Source organism: Heliconius melpomene, chromosome 16 (genome assembly GCF_056956725.1).
Source record: "Heliconius melpomene rosina isolate 202511_hmr_F chromosome 16, ASM5695672v1, whole genome shotgun sequence".
NCBI lineage: Eukaryota > Metazoa > Arthropoda > Insecta > Lepidoptera > Nymphalidae > Heliconius > Heliconius melpomene.
Window position 1 is genome coordinate 2472736 of NC_140404.1, and position 16480 is coordinate 2489215.

General features: G+C 32.1%; 1 protein-coding gene across 2 annotated transcripts; it reads right to left on the reverse strand.

Moving 5' to 3' along the window:
* Positions 1-723: 723 nt before the first annotated feature.
* On the reverse strand, positions 724-14503 carry LOC146530678 (uncharacterized). 2 transcript variants are annotated; one of them, XM_085199109.1, is made up of 10 exons: positions 14342-14503; positions 12432-12488; positions 5996-6214; positions 5617-5827; positions 5063-5425; positions 4792-4977; positions 3919-4040; positions 3373-3534; positions 2480-2650; positions 724-1841 (listed from the first exon to the last, which is right to left on the reverse strand). In XM_085199109.1, exons 3-10 carry the CDS (start codon positions 6203-6205, stop codon positions 1551-1553), a joined length of 1716 nt encoding a protein of 571 aa, XP_085055235.1. In that variant the 5' UTR covers positions 6206-6214; positions 12432-12488; positions 14342-14503; the 3' UTR covers positions 724-1550. The 2 variants fall into 2 exon arrangements, with proteins under 2 accessions (XP_085055235.1, XP_085055234.1); XM_085199108.1 differs by lacking the exon at positions 12432-12488.
* Positions 14504-16480: the final 1977 nt, after the last annotated feature.

Sequence of the window (16480 nt, forward strand, 5' to 3'; positions counted from 1 at the left end):
TAGTGTTCAGAAAAAAAAAGCTTTAATTTGATATATAATTCATTAAAAAAACACATGAGTGCAAATTATTAACATTTAGTGACATCTTTAAACCAGGCAACCCTAGACTTGCGGCAGACTGAGAGCTGGCAACCCTTAATTTTCCAATTCCTTATGCGATTATCTTTCAAATGATGTGCGATTCATATAAAAAACGTATAGGTGCAATTTTCTCCAAAAACGAGTTACGAAAAAATGTAATTAAAGGTGAATGCGGCAGGATTCTTCCAGGCAACCCAGGTGTAATCTGTTCTACTAATCATGTATTATTCATTAATATGGGTTTAATTAAGAAAACTCGTATATGCAGGATTCAACGGCCGGATCTCAGGGTATATCTTTGCGCCGCGAGAGATTTAAAACAGTAGGTACATATCAAAGAGTAATTCACTCTTGTTGTCTCAGATAACGCCAAGCAAAAAAACGCCAGCCAAAAATAAACATTCACGCAAAGCTACAGAATAAAGAGATTTTCAGATTACTTTTAGCAAATACAAAGAATTTTAGTTTTTTTTTATTCACGCTTATGCAGGGAATCCATTCCATCACTGAATGGCTCATGCCATCATCATGACACAATGCCTCAAACTCGGGTGGAATGCGAAAAATATGTAGTTTCTCTACCTATTTTGAATGTGAAAAAAAAAACAGCTGTCGCATACCTCTAAATAAAACGACGACGGAGAGTTATTTTATATTTTATTTTATTTAATTTATAAAATACACAGCCTCACATTCTTACAATAAAAATAATTAACAATACAGTCTATAAATTTCTTTGCATCAAAATATTTTTTTATACTGATTTCGAAATTACGAAGACAAATATGAGTAAGAATAATAAAAGAATTACATTAATAAAAAAATATAAAAAATAAGGTAAATAAAAAAATATATTACTTTTTTAAATAAAAAAAAATACATTAGTTATAATAATAACAATACATTCGTTTGGCCGCACAAAAAATATAACTACGATAGTTGCCTTAAAAATCAAATATACTATATTTTTATGTATATGTATGTATATATTTTTTTCAAAATTATAATTAATTACCTTAGCCTTATAAAAAATATATATTTAAAAAATTATATTGTAAATTTAGTAAACACAACAATTAGATTTTCTTTAAAACGTATACGTACGTATAAACGTATATAGTCTCATTATTATACAGTCATTGTTTTTTTTTTCAAATAATTTTGTATGTATCATGTTATTACATACAAAAAGATTTTAGGAAACTCTCATAAATGTTATTTTTCACAGTTATTTAAATAAAATAAAAACTTGAAAAAAAAACTGTAAGTAATGTGATAAAAAGTATGTTTTAAAATTCATGAGACATTTTAACATTTGTCGTCTCGTTGAATTTATAAAATAAAATGTAACGTAAGAACTTATTACTTTCAAAAAGTTATAACTATATTAACTTGAGTATGAAAAATATTTTAATATACATAATATAAATTATTTACATAATTATTCTTATTATATTGATCTAGAAATATTAACAATATTTAGCTTTCAAATCTTTTCTTAAAACTTTACCAGATGGATTCCTAGGTATACCATCTAATATGACTAGATCGTCGATATGTTTGTACGACGCTACTTTATTACTAACAAAACTACATATATCTTTAACACTAGCGTTTAGTCCAGGTTTTAATACTACAAAGGCTTTGGGAGTTTCGCCCTTGGTCGCATGTGGTACGCCGACGACTGCTGCGTCGGCCACAGAGGGATGCTCTCGCAAAACTGCCTCTAATTCGGCAGGAGCCACTTGAAAACCTTTAACCTGTATATAGAATGTAAATAATATATAAAAATTTACTTAGAAATCATAATTAGAAAATACTTATTAAACTTCATCAACATCAGCGTTGAGTTCCGCCACTCAACACGCATTGCTTTCAGAATTCGGCGGAAAGAGGAGAAAGGAAGTGTCTTAATGTGAGGATATAGCGTAAAATAAAAAAAAATCAGTTTCACAATTAGTGTTGATTAATTTATGTTCGTTATCATTAAATTGACTTCCCTTTTGTCTTGTATTAATTAATAATATTATTCACAATGTAAAGATAACATTTATATGTAAATTTAGTACAGAAATGTTAACATAACGGAATTTATATCAACAACTTGCACTTTTTACACAATACATTCAAATAAGATGACTAAGAGTTTTTTTAATATTTCCCTTAGTAAAAAGATATATATATTTTTTCAAGTATAATACTAATTCTTCTTACTATATATACTATTTACTTACAATAGCAATTAGCACGCTGTATCCCGCACAGAGTAGGCAGATTGAATATAGTGTTAAGACACTCCGTTTTTTTGCATTGGTGCCAGAGCAAAGAAATAAAAATATTAATAAATAATAATTTATTCCCTCGAGTTGGGACCGAATCCACGACCTCGTCTACTTACTTTGATTAATTCTTTTAATCTGTCTCGTATTTGTAGGCATCCACTCTCGTCAGCAACACCCAAGTCTCCGGTTCTGAACCAACCGCCTTTAATCAGGACTTCAGCGTTGGCCTCCGGGTTATTTCTGTAACCGCGCATTACTTGTGGACCTCTTACGAGAATTTCACCCATCTGTAAACGATTAAATTTAAGAAATAGAATATTTTCTTCAAAAGAATCTAATATCTAAAATAAGGTTTTAGTTAAGTGCCATAATCATATGAGTTACAATATAAATGGTATGCACTCTATTCAATATTCACTAATACACCTGCACGTTTTATTCTGAATTATTGTGGTACAGAGAACCTAGTGTCACCACACTCCATTCTCCACTTTCCCAAATCCACAACCATTGAGTGTAAGACGATGTCTGTAATTGGCTCAAATATCTCTCATTTTTACATGATTATAATCATCACGCAAATCGAAAGTATCTAACTGCACGCAATGGCAACGATTTATTATCTCACTTAGATAAATAACAGTAATTTCTAGCAAGGTTACCTAAGTCGAAAGAAAAATAAAATTATGGCCACAATATTGAGAAAATGCGAAATTATTCATGTTATTTATTTTTAGATGTCAGCGACATTTAGATATATTAGGTACTATATTAATATTATAAAGTAGAAGAATTTGTTTCTTTGTACGCGCTTATCTCAAGAACTACTATATCGCATTAAAAGTTATTAATGTTCTGAAAAGGCCACTAGCACAACGATATAAGATTTTTTCTTGTAGTTTTATTCTGTAACGCACAGGGTAGGCATCGGGAACCTGACAATGTAGTGTTACGACATTATGTTCCCATTAAGACACTTCTGTTACCCCTGTTTATAAGTTAAACTTACTTCATTAGGTCCTACAGGTTTTAAATCCTCATTAATAATCATGAAGTCCGTGTTAGGAATTGGAAATCCGACAGAATTGTAATCTTCCAGAGTTCTGGAGGCCATGGCTAGAACTGGACTTGTTTCAGTCATACCATATCCTTGTCCAAAGCGAATTTTACGCTGAAATTAAAATATTTTTTAATATGTTTTTATTAATATTTTTAAATATACTGTACTTCTACTACAATAGGTACTCATTAAAAAAACCTTATGAATGGGCTTGTCATGGGACAAAATTATACTGTAATTACTCGTCTTGTTTCTTAAAATTTTGATAAAAAAATTGTTAAATCATTAACCATAATTTATATATGTAAATAAAAAACATAATAGGACTTAAAATTTTATGTAAGAGTAATTATATTTTTTAGAAGGTAGAGGGAGCATAATATTGAGACACTCCGCCCATTTTCCGCCGAATTTTGGAGACATTGCGTGTTGAGTGGCGGAACTCAGCAACGCGTTTTTTATTTAATTAAATAGCAAGTAAAAAGTGAAAAGCACCTGAACTTTACTGAGAAACTTTTCGGCATCAGATGAAGCTATAGCTGCGGCGCCATTGATCACGTGTTCCAGATATTGATAGAGTTTGGGTGATGCCATCGGGTGATTTGTCATTAATAAAACTGTGTACAAAGAATTGTGGAAACGGGTTATGAATTCGATTCCCACTCGCAGAATTTATATATTTAATATTTGCATTTCTTCGCTCTGGTCACGAGGCAAAGCGCGGCGCTAAGAGTTCCGCCACTCGACACGCAATGCCTCCAGAATACGGCCGAAAGTGGAGAACGGTAGTGAAGTGAAAGTGGAGAAGCATTCCAAGCGAATTCTTTCTCTCTCTTTCATTTTCGCTTTTTTATTGCTAGTTTTTGGTTAATATTTATATTTATAAAATAATAAAATATAATAAAAGATTATCTACCACATCCGCATCAAAAAAATACTTTTAATTTTTTTACACATAGATGATAGAATTTCGAAATTTACAATGCGAAAATAATTGTCTACGATTATGTCACCTTGAGATTACGACACAAAGTCCATGTTTTGTATTATGTATCTATAACTAATGATAACTGAGACGCAAAAAATCTGATAAAAAACGTTAGAAAAACAAACACAGTTGATAATATTGTTAGATTATAAAAAACTTTTACATATCTACGCATAAAATGTATTCTTTTATGTACAAAAAACATAGTTTAACGTACGCTCGTTTGCCTTATCTATTTCATAAAAAAACTTAAAAAAAAAAACAAAAATAATCTTTTTTCTACGTTGGCAACAATATTATTATTGTTATATTTTTGTTACCACATAATAAATGATATCCAATTTCAATTTATAATATTTGAATTGTTTATAATATTTTACCTAATGGCGGTGCGACGAACAAAATATTTACTTTTTGCTCTTCTAGAGCTTTCAAGTAATTTTCAGGTTGTAATTTGCTTAGGGTCACCAGTTTGATTCCTCGTGACATCTTATGGAACATTAATACGGCCGCTCCGTATATATGAAAGAATGGAAGAACTGCCATGACTGTATCTTGGTGATTCGCTGAAACCAATCCAGTTTTAAACTGTCCATGAGGCCTGCTAGGTTCAAAATCGACTCCAAAATGAAAAGCAGGAATTCTACCTACCTGAAGTCTCCTCATCAGCTTTTATTGATGGCTCATTAATCTGTAAACAATTAGCTACGATGCCTCTATGTGTCAACTCTACACCTTTCGGCAACCCAGTGGTACCGCTGGAATATGGCAGGAAGCATATATCATTTTGTTCAGTTCTTACTTCCTTTAGACATGACTTGTCCACATTTGAATCTTCAATGAGTTCGTGAAATGCAATGGTTCCTTCAGGTATAGAATTATTATTTGTTTTTACAGCTATAATAGGTATGTGTAGTTTAGCAATGTTCAAAGCTTCTTTCACAACATTAACTATTTCAGGTAAGGTGACTATAATTTTTGCATCTGACATTAATAGCTGACGTTGTACTTCATCTGAAAATATTTTTAATATGGGTCACTATCAAACCATCTCTTTATCCTTTTTTATCAATTATTTTTATTAATTTTATCAGTATTAGTACCTATATCATAAAATAAATACGGATATTTGAGAAAACAAGAGAAAACAAATTATTTTTATTTTTTCTTATAGACATGATTAATTATAATCAAACAAAACTCACGTGCTGTATACACCGGATTTATAGTACTGATCACACCACCAGCTCCCAAAATACCCAAAGCGACTAATGGGAACTCTGGTATGTTTGGTAGCATTATCATCACAGTATCACCTTCTTTTATTTTAAATTTCTTCCGAAGGTTTGCAGCGTAATTATTTGACAGATTGAATGCTTGCTCGTAAGTGTATTCTCTGCCAGTGTCAGCACAAACCTTGAATATATTTTTTCCACGTTAGCAAGCAAACGGTAAAATTATATATCATTAAAGTCTCCATTCTCTATTTGTTTTGAAAATTGGGGACTTCCCCAATTAGTAGAGAATGGTGTGTTTTAACCCTGGGTCCAGTTTAACAGCGTGAAACTAAACAAAATTACATACCGCCATTGTCTTCGTAGGCCATTTGTCCAAATTCTGCCAAATAAACTCATTCAAATTGTAATTAGGGATTTCCACACTCTTATATGGGGACTTAATTATTCCTTCCTGTGTCCATGCGCTGTTACTTCTTACATGTTGGACACTTGTTCTTGAGCCTTTTTGAAAAACATTCAAAGTTCTATTTGCAGTTTTCAGTAGTTTTGAAACCATTTTTTATTTCTATGGAAAAAAAATATTTTTAATATATACCTAATAAAATGTATCACTTATGAATAAAAAGGAGAGTCTGTAGTGGCGCAAAGAGGCAGCTTCTGATTGTATCTAAGTATGGCTGTCGCTTCTATCTCAAAGAGTGTCTTAACACTTACTTCCTATATACCTTACTAGCAACCGCCAGCGGCTTCGCCCGCTTGAACTACATAATTATTTATTCAATATACTGAATTACTTTATGTTCTAATATTTCATGTTTGCAGCGCACTTAGTTATTTCTAATATGAATATTTCAATAACTTTGGTACCATATTAGCATAATTGTTATAAGATTTTTTAATGATTTAAAAGAATGCAACCTACATTACCTAAGATTTAATATCGGTTATAAGTATTTTTTTGTAAATACATATATTAACGATTAGGGATTAAGATACGATTAGAGCGCTTTGCAATATGGTTAGTTTTTTTTTACTTTCTTTTACTTTCACTATATGTTAAAAACAAATATAAGTATTAATTTGAACTATTCATATAATATACAATTGCATAAACAGACTTAAAGATGAAATAACTGGCCTTGACAGGGATTCATTCCTGATAGGGCTCTTATCATTTTTATGTAATTTTTTGTTATAGAGCATTATTAATTTAAACAAAAAAAAAATATTTTCATATACTCCCAGTATCAACATGTTGGGCTTTAACGTTTCGAGTAACTATCAGTTAATATCGCGATCATACGGAAAGCAAGAGCATCAAAGACACTGGGAGTCACCGGCAGAGCGAGACATTACTTTACGTCAAAATACCGATTGGTAATGTAAAGATCCCAAGATCGACCTCAAATGAAGTACTGTACATCTCGAGGCATGCACCCGAGTATCATTTGGAACCATATGTTTGCATACAACTTAGAGCCATTTGAATCGGTGAGCATCCAATATTCTGTAAAAGGCTTGACACTTTGGTTTTGCCAGCATCCATCATACCATTTTTGCATGATTCGCGATCGGAGACAAAAATTAATTAATTAAGTAATTTTAAGCCTATATTATCGATATATTAATGGACCTAATTCTTAAGTTTTTATAGCTTTATAATCAACTTCACGCTGCATCCAGCGCACAGTGGGGTGGGCAGAAGGAATCTAGAGCTAAGATACTCCGTTCCACATTTTCCGCCGATTTCTTCATTCATTGCGTATTAAGTGGTGGAACTCAACGTCACGCTTTGCCTCGGCACCGGAGCGAAAAAATTAAAATATAAATTTAAATGAATATTTCATTTCGTCGAGTAGACAGAAAAACTACAACCACTCGCATTTACTATAACACTTTTGTGCTTCTGCACCACGACTGGCCTCTTTATCTTTCTTTTTTCAGCTTCACGCTGTATCCCGCACAGAGTATAGGCAAAGGGAACCTAACGTTGAGACACTCCTTTCCCCACTTTTCACTAAATTTTTCGAGGCATTGCGTGTTGGGTGGCCAAACTTCACGCCAGCTTTTGAATTGCTGCTAGAGCGAAGAAATAAAAAATATTAATGTACAATAATGCATTACCTCGAGTGGAAATCGAACCCACACCCTGCTGCCCCTGCGCCACGAAGGCCTATACTTTTCATGTGCAGATTTCGCTTTTATATCCTTTAATTATGTGTAGAATATGAAATACATTATATAGTTAATAGATGTTATAACTTATATCCCGAAAAACACATCCTTAGGGGTCGAATTTCGAAAAAAAAACTTGTTTCAAAATCCCATCTAGGGTAGAACGTAGACACTAAAATAATTCGTATGTAAAATTTGAGACTTTTGACCAGCACTTGTCATTACGAAATTGCATATACAATATCAACCCCAAAACTACATGCTTAGGTATCAAATTTAGCAAAATCTCGTCTTAGTTAACAACTACTTCCTATAAGTAACGCTCATGCAAAATTTGAGACCCCTAGCACTTATAGTAACGAAGTTTCATGCAAACTACCAACCCTAAAAACAACCCTTTAGGGGTGGAATATTGGAAATTCCCGTCTTCGTGTGTACTTGCGTCCTATAAGTGACGTCCATAGAAAATTTAAGACTCCTAGCACTTATAGTGACGAAGTTTCATACAAACTATCAACCCTAAAAACAACCCTTTAGGATTGGAATATTGTAAATTCGCGTCTCCGTGTGTACTAACGTCCTATAAGTAACGTCCATAGAAAATTTGAGACTCCTAGCACTTATAGTGACGAAGTTTCATACAAACTATCAACCCTAAAAACAACCCTTTAGGATTGGAATATTGTAAATTCGCGTCTCCGTGTGTACTAACGTCTTATAAGTAACGTCCATAGAAAATTTGAGACTCCTAGCACTTATAGTGACGAAGTTTCATACAAACTATCAACCCTAAAAACAACCCTTTAGGATTGGAATATTGTAAATTCGCGTCTCCGTGTGTACTAACGTCTTATAAGTAACGTCCATAGAAAATTTGAGACTCCTAGCACTTATAGTGACGAAGTTTCATACAAACTATCAACCCTAAAAACAACCCTTTAGGAGTGGAATATTGGAAATTCGCGTCTCCGTGTGTACTAACGTCCTATAAGTAACGTCCATAGAAAATTTGAGACTCCTAGCACTTATAGTGACGAAGTTTCATACAAACTATCAACCCTAAAAACAACCCTTTAGGAGTGGAATATTGTAAATTCGCGTCTCCGTGTGTACTAACGTCTTATAAGTAACGTCCATAGAAAATTTGAGACTCCTAGCACTTATAGTGACGAAGTTTCATACAAACTATCAACCCTAAAAACAACCCTTTAGGAGTGGAATATTGTAAATTCGCGTCTCCGTGTGTACTAACGTCTTATAAGTAACGTCCATAGAAAATTTGAGACTCCTAGCACTTATAGTGACGAAGTTTCATACAAACTATCAACCCTAAAAACAACCCTTTAGGAGTGGAATATTGTAAATTCGCGTCTCCGTGTGTACTAACGTCTTATAAGTAACGTCCATAGAAAATTTGAGACTCCTAGCACTTATAGTGACGAAGTTTCATACAAACTATCAACCCTAAAAACAACCCTTTAGGAGTGGAATATTGGAAATTCGCGTCTCCGTGTGTACTAACGTCCTATAAGTAACGTCCATAGAAAATTTGAGACTCCTAGCACTTATAGTGACGAAGTTTCATACAAACTATCAACCCTAAAAACAACCCTTTAGGGGTGGAATATTGGAAATTCCCGTCTCCGTGTGTACTAACGTCTTATAAGTAACGTCCATAGAAAATTTGAGACTCCTAGCACTTATAGTGACGAAGTTTCATACAAACTATCAACCCTAAAAACAACCCTTTAGGATTGGAATATTGTAAATTCGCGTCTCCGTGTGTACTAACGTCTTATAAGTAACGTCCATAGAAAATTTGAGACTCCTAGCACTTATAGTGACGAAGTTTCATACAAACTATCAACCCTAAAAACAACCCTTTAGGAGTGGAATATTGGAAATTCGCGTCTCCGTGTGTACTAACGTCCTATAAGTAACGTCCATAGAAAATTTGAGACTCCTAGCACTTATAGTGACGAAGTTTCATACAAACTATCAACCCTAAAAACAACCCTTTAGGATTGGAATATTGTAAATTCGCGTCTCCGTGTGTACTTACGTCCTATAAGTGACGTCCATGCAAAATTTGAGACTCCTAGCATTTGTAGTAAAGAAGTTTCATACAAACTTTCAACCCCAAAAACATCCCCTTAGAAGTCGAATATTACAAATTCCCGTCTTAGCGAGCACCTACGTCCTATAAGTAACTCCTATGCAAAATTTCAGATTCCTAGCACACGTAGTTTCTGAGATTTCGTGATGAGTGAGTGACCTTTCGATTTTATATATATAGATATATGTTGTAAAAAGCGTAAAACTATATTAAAATAATATTAAAATTCATATTAAGTTGCCGCAACGATGGTCTATCTCGATTTTTTGTAATATAAATAGGAACATGAAATTATTTTTCTTCTTCTTTTGTTCGTATCGATATTTTTTATAATAACATTTTACATTACGCGACAGCAAAACTCGTTCGAAATGTAATTATATTAAATGAATTATAGCTAAATGATTTTTTACGACTATTTAATACCGATTTAATGGAATGAGGAAGTTTGTATTTAAATAACGTGTTTTAAATTATTTTTTAATATTGATAAAAAAAATAAAGATAGTTTACTGCGGTTATTTATTAAACTGACACTAATATCAGAACCGGTACTAATAGTTATTATAATTGTCTGATTTTGGTTTCGATTTTTTACTTCTTAATCTTCATTCTTTACTTAGTAAAGGTCTCATTTTCATTGGTCGTTAAGTCAATTGTTACAGAGCATTCGGGGAGTCCCCGAATAGGGGGTTTTGACTTTTGGGGGGGTTTGAAAAAGGACAGTAAGTTATTGACTAGTGAGTGGTGAAGTTCCACGCCAAACGTGGCGTTAAACACTAGGTTCTCTCTGCCGACCCTGCTATGCGGGAAAAAGAATCGATCTTTTTGTAAATAGTTGTAACTTCCTTCATTAAGGATATAAATATATTTTTAATAATATAAAGGTATTGTCTTAATATATTTGTTTTGTGTTTTCGCTTATTTAGAGTGAAGAGGCAACGAATTTTAGTTTACCCTAGTATTAAGACGCTCTATTCTTCTCTAACACTTAAGTGTCAAGGCACTCTGTTTTTTTAAACGGTTTTATTATAACTATACCAGATCCGAGAATTAAAAATAATTTAAATATAATCATTCCGCCAAATGGAGAAGGACCAAAGAATAATCAACGTCCCCTGATCGAATTTTATGTATTCCTTAATTTAAATTGCGTGTAATATGTGAAAAAAAAGTCTCATATCATAATTGCTGCCGTTATCTACAAGGTCTGGTTATCTTTTATTTACATTACACCTAACTGTGTTTATATACCATTTTTCTGATAAATATTGCAATTAAATTTAGCTGTAGATTAAATTACATAATCAATGTGTGATTTATGATATCGTAGATTTTTAAGCCATTTTTTATATTAAAATTTACCACTGTTATTGTTTTAATTTTTATTACTAGTGCACAATAAACATTATATATTTCTTTGTTTAAAGAAAGTTTCTACATTACATTGTGCACGTTATTGGTATTGATTTTTAAACCTGTAATAAATAGGCTTATTATAGGAAGCTTGTCTTTTCTTTACTAGCGATGTGGACAAACGGGTTAAGTGTAACTACCAAGGACCCAGGTCGTTCAGTAAAATTCAAAAATTCTATTTAAAAACCGGGAATATTTAGCATATATAGAAAGTTAGTTGCTAATAATAGTAAGGAAGACATATAATTACCAATTTTTATCGAGTTTAGCGTTAAAGAATTCTCAAGGTATGAACCCCCTACAGGCCTACAAGAACATCTACAACCTAAGCCCTCGTAATAGCGGAGAGGTGCAGAGTAAGACTATGTGGCAGAACTAAAAGTAGTTCAAGATATTTTAGTATTAAAGGGGGCTAAAGAAGATAATTTAAGGGATAAATTTGTGTGGGGTTTGATGAAAATGTTATTCCATGCCATTTTCATCTAGGAAAAGCGAGTAGAAATTATTCATAGTGGAAAATTTAAATCATAAAAGCGGTTATGTTAGACACCACACCTGACGCAGCAGGGCGGGGCGCCGCCAGAGCGGTGGAGAGTTCACAAAGGGCGTAAATAAAATTAATATAAACTATGCACAGTTACGTATTTTTAATATGCGTTTAGATTTTATAGGGAAGAATATTTTTATATTTTAATTTGGCTTTGTCACGTTGTAGCATGGTATGTTATCACCAGCGTCAGCCAAGGACACATGTTTTCCACGAACCTTGCAGGTGCATCGAATAATTTTCTCAGTTATATAATTACAGTTTATATACTTTTGAAAAGATGATATTTTTTACATCTTCTAAAAATTGTTTAAAATTGCGCAAAAAAATTACTTTTATCACTTATACTCGGAGTAAGCAACTTATGAGCGAGATGCACGAGAAAATGGAGTAGTTAACTGTCCAAAAAAAGCAACAAAATCGTTGTCTAACAACGATTTTGTTTTGGCAATTGTCAAATCAATAAGAAAATTGCGAAAGAAATTTCTTTGAGGCTGTATTGTAAATTTGCAAATTAAAGATACTTACGATAGAAAGGAATCGGTGGCACTCTTGTGCCTCTTCTCCTCGCCTGGCCTCTCTTGACTAGATGATTTATTTAATATACAAATGTTAGCGGTAGTATTCATTATGAGTTTATAGTAAAAATGTGAATATGATTAACTAGAATGAAACGAAATGTGTAAATGTGAAGTACTTCATTTATATTTTTATCTTCAGTCATAATAATATCATAACAACTTCTCTTTATTTAAATACACAACTTACACATTTCGTTTCATTCTAATTAATCATATTCACATTTTTACTATAAACTCATAATGAATACTACCGCTAACATTATTATATATTAATAATATCATAACAACTTCTCTTTATTTAAATACACAACTTACACATTTCGTTTCATTCTAATTAATCATATTCACATTTTTACTATAAACTCATAATGAATACTACCGCTAACACAATGATATATTTTATATTGAATTGTCGAGATAAGTTTAATATAGGTAAAATACAAATGTAGGTCTCACACAATCGTATTATCAACTGAAACTCGATGACTCATCTAGGGATTATGTTCACTTAAGAATGCATCGCAAATATTTAAACATATAGATACGCACAGATATATATATGATTTTTATGGATTATCAATGGGTTTTTAAATATTAAACGTAATAAGCGTAAATTTCTTACAAACGATGTCAAATATTAAGGTTTTATAATAAGTAACAACGGATTTGAACACAAATTTACTTTAATGTCCCCGTCTACTAACAATATCTTAAATCATTTTTAAGGATGGTTTCTACGGTAAACTATTAAAAGACCTTAGCATGTATTAAAGTCGAATGTACGGGTTGCTCATAAAGGGGAAACATTTAAAACATATTCTTCCTTCGAACAATTTAAAAACTATATTATGTAAACAATCAATCAGCTTCACACTGTATCCCGCACACAGCATGGTAGGCAGAGGGAAACTAGTGTTAAGACACTCTCATCCCCACTTTCTGCCGAATTCTGGAGGCATTGCGTGTTGAGTGGCAGAATTCAACGTCGCGCTTTGCCTCGACACTAGAGCGAAGAAATGGAAATATAAACGTAAATAAATATTTCACTTCCTCGAGTGGGGATCGAACCCACAACCGTCGCGTTACAGGAACATGCTTGTGCCCCTAAGCCACGACTGGCCTCTCTATTTATGTTCTCAGCAAATTAAAAAAAAGATGACAGTGATGAATTAAATAACTAGTATGCAATGTCCTTGTATGCAATAAACGTCTCTATACATAATAATCTTTCACGTACAAACATTGTTAGTAATAACAAAAACTATTATGATAAAAAATAAATAAATCAGCTTCACGCTGTATCCCGCACTCAGCAGGACAGGCAGAGGGAACCTAGTGTTTAGACACTCCGTTCCCCACTTTCCATCGATATTTTTCAATAATATTCTGATTAACTAACTAATTTAAAAAGAACGCCTACTTTCACATGCCACAGTTTAGTTGTTTTGCCAAGATTTCAAAACAGTATAAAATCATTATAGGAACAGTTCCAGGTTCCAGGAGGAACAAATATTCTATATTATAGCAGAGGAGGATAGCATAGCGGAGAGAGATAACTCATTTTCCATTCTTTCTTTATTACTCAACAAAAATGTATAGTAAATAACTAACTTTAAGTATGTACTCATGATAAAATATTAAAACATAATATCTCTGGAATAAAAAAAAAAGAAATATCAACTTAAGTATTTTTCATTGTTCACAATTGATCGACTAGGCTATAACCAAATACCGATGAATAAATATCGTATAGAAAATTAACATAATACGCATTGATTTTAATTCATTGTTAAAATGAACTATTAATTTCGTAACATTCCTTGAAGTTTAATCAACAAATAACATTTTTGGACTCACCAGAGCTTCACTACCACGTTTAAACGAAATAATTAATGTTAAAATAAAAAAAAAACACTAAAACAAACAGCTTTTAAAAGTAAACAATAAACAAACTGTAATAAAAACGAGACAAGCGACGCTACCGATACAATCTACCACACTGAAGTCTAAACTGAACTACTGACGCCAAGACGGCCAAGATTCTATGAATTAAACACATGCCTATTTTTAACATCTATACTGTATTATATTCAGATATATATCGCTATAAAGCTAGATACCCAATGAGTATGACAATTATATGAAAATATAGTTATTTGTATATGTATTAATAATCTAAAAAATACTATATATTTTTTTAGGTTATTAATAATCGATATTAAATAGTATTATAATAAATGATAATTAGTGAATTAATGATTGTGATAATAAGTCGATATGATAATGACCAGTACATAATTACAAATGTCACTAAAATAATATTTATATTATATTTTAATATATAATAAGTTTTTGGACCTTGGCTATGGATATTTTCTTTAAAATAATAACTATATTAGATATTTGTGTAGTTCAAGCGGGCAAAGCCGCGAGCGGATCACTGGCTTTGTATAGAAATATAAATTATATTCAAGTGAACCTATAGCTAGTATGTAATGCGATAAAGTAAACTGACGCCACGGGTTTTCCCCTCTCGTTCACAGGACGGCATGCAGATTACTCAAATTTCTAAACGCACTCATAATAGGTATAGTTGATACGTGTTCAACTGACCGCGAGAACTTTGAGTTCGAATCTGAAAAATCATAGTTAAAAATGTTTTCTTGAGAGAAAGACACCTTGAAACTATTTTAATCGGATTAACCGCGTATATTTGAGATTATACATTTTTGAAAACCCGACGTTTCGAACACTTTGCAGTAGTCTGTGGTCACACGCGGTGGTAGATTGAGGTGGCATTCGTCTTTCAGTTGACATAATTATTATATTAAACTACCGCCAACGATTTCTTAATTTCCTCACGTACTGCCCTGGATTCCTGCAAAATGTATCTTGCCTTTTAGTATGGTGGGTTTGAGACTTAATATACGCGAAAGAAATTAGTTAAAATAGTTTAATTTAAAATATTTACCTTGATTTTAGACGTTTGTGAAGTTGACTTTAAAATTGCATATCTACTACAATATATTATTGCAGTAACAATATTTGCCATTCAGCCTTTATCAACACAATTGATAAACGCTATTATAAATACATCAACTTAAAGAATTAAAAGAATTGATAATTATTTTATTTTTAATTTCTTTGTTATATGTGTGGAATAATCAAAACAATACGTAATTGTGGCTTTGTTGAATAACATAAAAATATATTAAGAATTGTTTTTTACTCACATTGTTACAATAGTCCAAAGGTCATTGGAGTTACTGTCTGTAACGCATAGGTTGTGGATTCGATTCCTACTCGAAATAAAAAGAAAAAGAAAGAGAAAAACGGAGTGTCAAAGGCACAGTACTGCTCATAGTACATTCTCTACCTTATCGTTAAGGCTAAAAAGAAAAAAAATATATTATTAAATTGTTTCACATTACGATTTAAATCTCAATGATCAATTGCAATTCAATGTTTTGCAAACCTATATATACCTTCTAGCTATCAAAGTAATTTATTATTAGAGATGAAAAAAATATATTATTCTATTCCAGACGATACATCCACATAATTTCTAGTCTCGTCTTATTGAACGCTAGAGTTAATAATTAATCTTTTCGTTCTATTCCTAAAAGCGTTGTGTCCTCTATTATTTTTTTATTTTTTACTCCTTAGTTACATATATTTTACTATTCGCATACAGTGATACTGGCAACATTATCCTTCATTTTAATAAACTATACACAAAAACAAAACATTTAAGAATAAATAGTTGACGTTGCTATCATTATAAGAGGTGAAGGCCGATTGTCAATGAGCAGTATAAGCCGGTTTATACGAAGATAGTAACGTTTTACCTACATTATCTACAATCAGTGCCAGTGTTAGAGACAGAGTTTAGAACAAGAAGAGACATGAATGATACAATAGACTAATTGTAGTGTTAGAAATCGGAAGCGGTTAGCGTTTTTAAAATAACACGATTAAAAACACATACCGTCTATA

Excerpts from the sequence above, each read along its gene's own strand:
- LOC146530678 (XM_085199108.1), bottom strand. The coding sequence starts at position 6,205 with ATGGTTTCAAAACTACTGAAAACTGCAAATAGAACTTTGAATGTTTTT. Across the intron at positions 5,828-5,995 it reads GGCCTACGAAGACAATGGCG|GTTTGTGCTGACACTGGCAG; the intron begins GTATGTAATTTT and ends AATATATTCAAG. Across the intron at positions 4,041-4,791 it reads GTTCGTCGCACCGCCATTAG|TTTTATTAATGACAAATCAC; the intron begins GTAAAATATTAT and ends CTTTGTACACAG.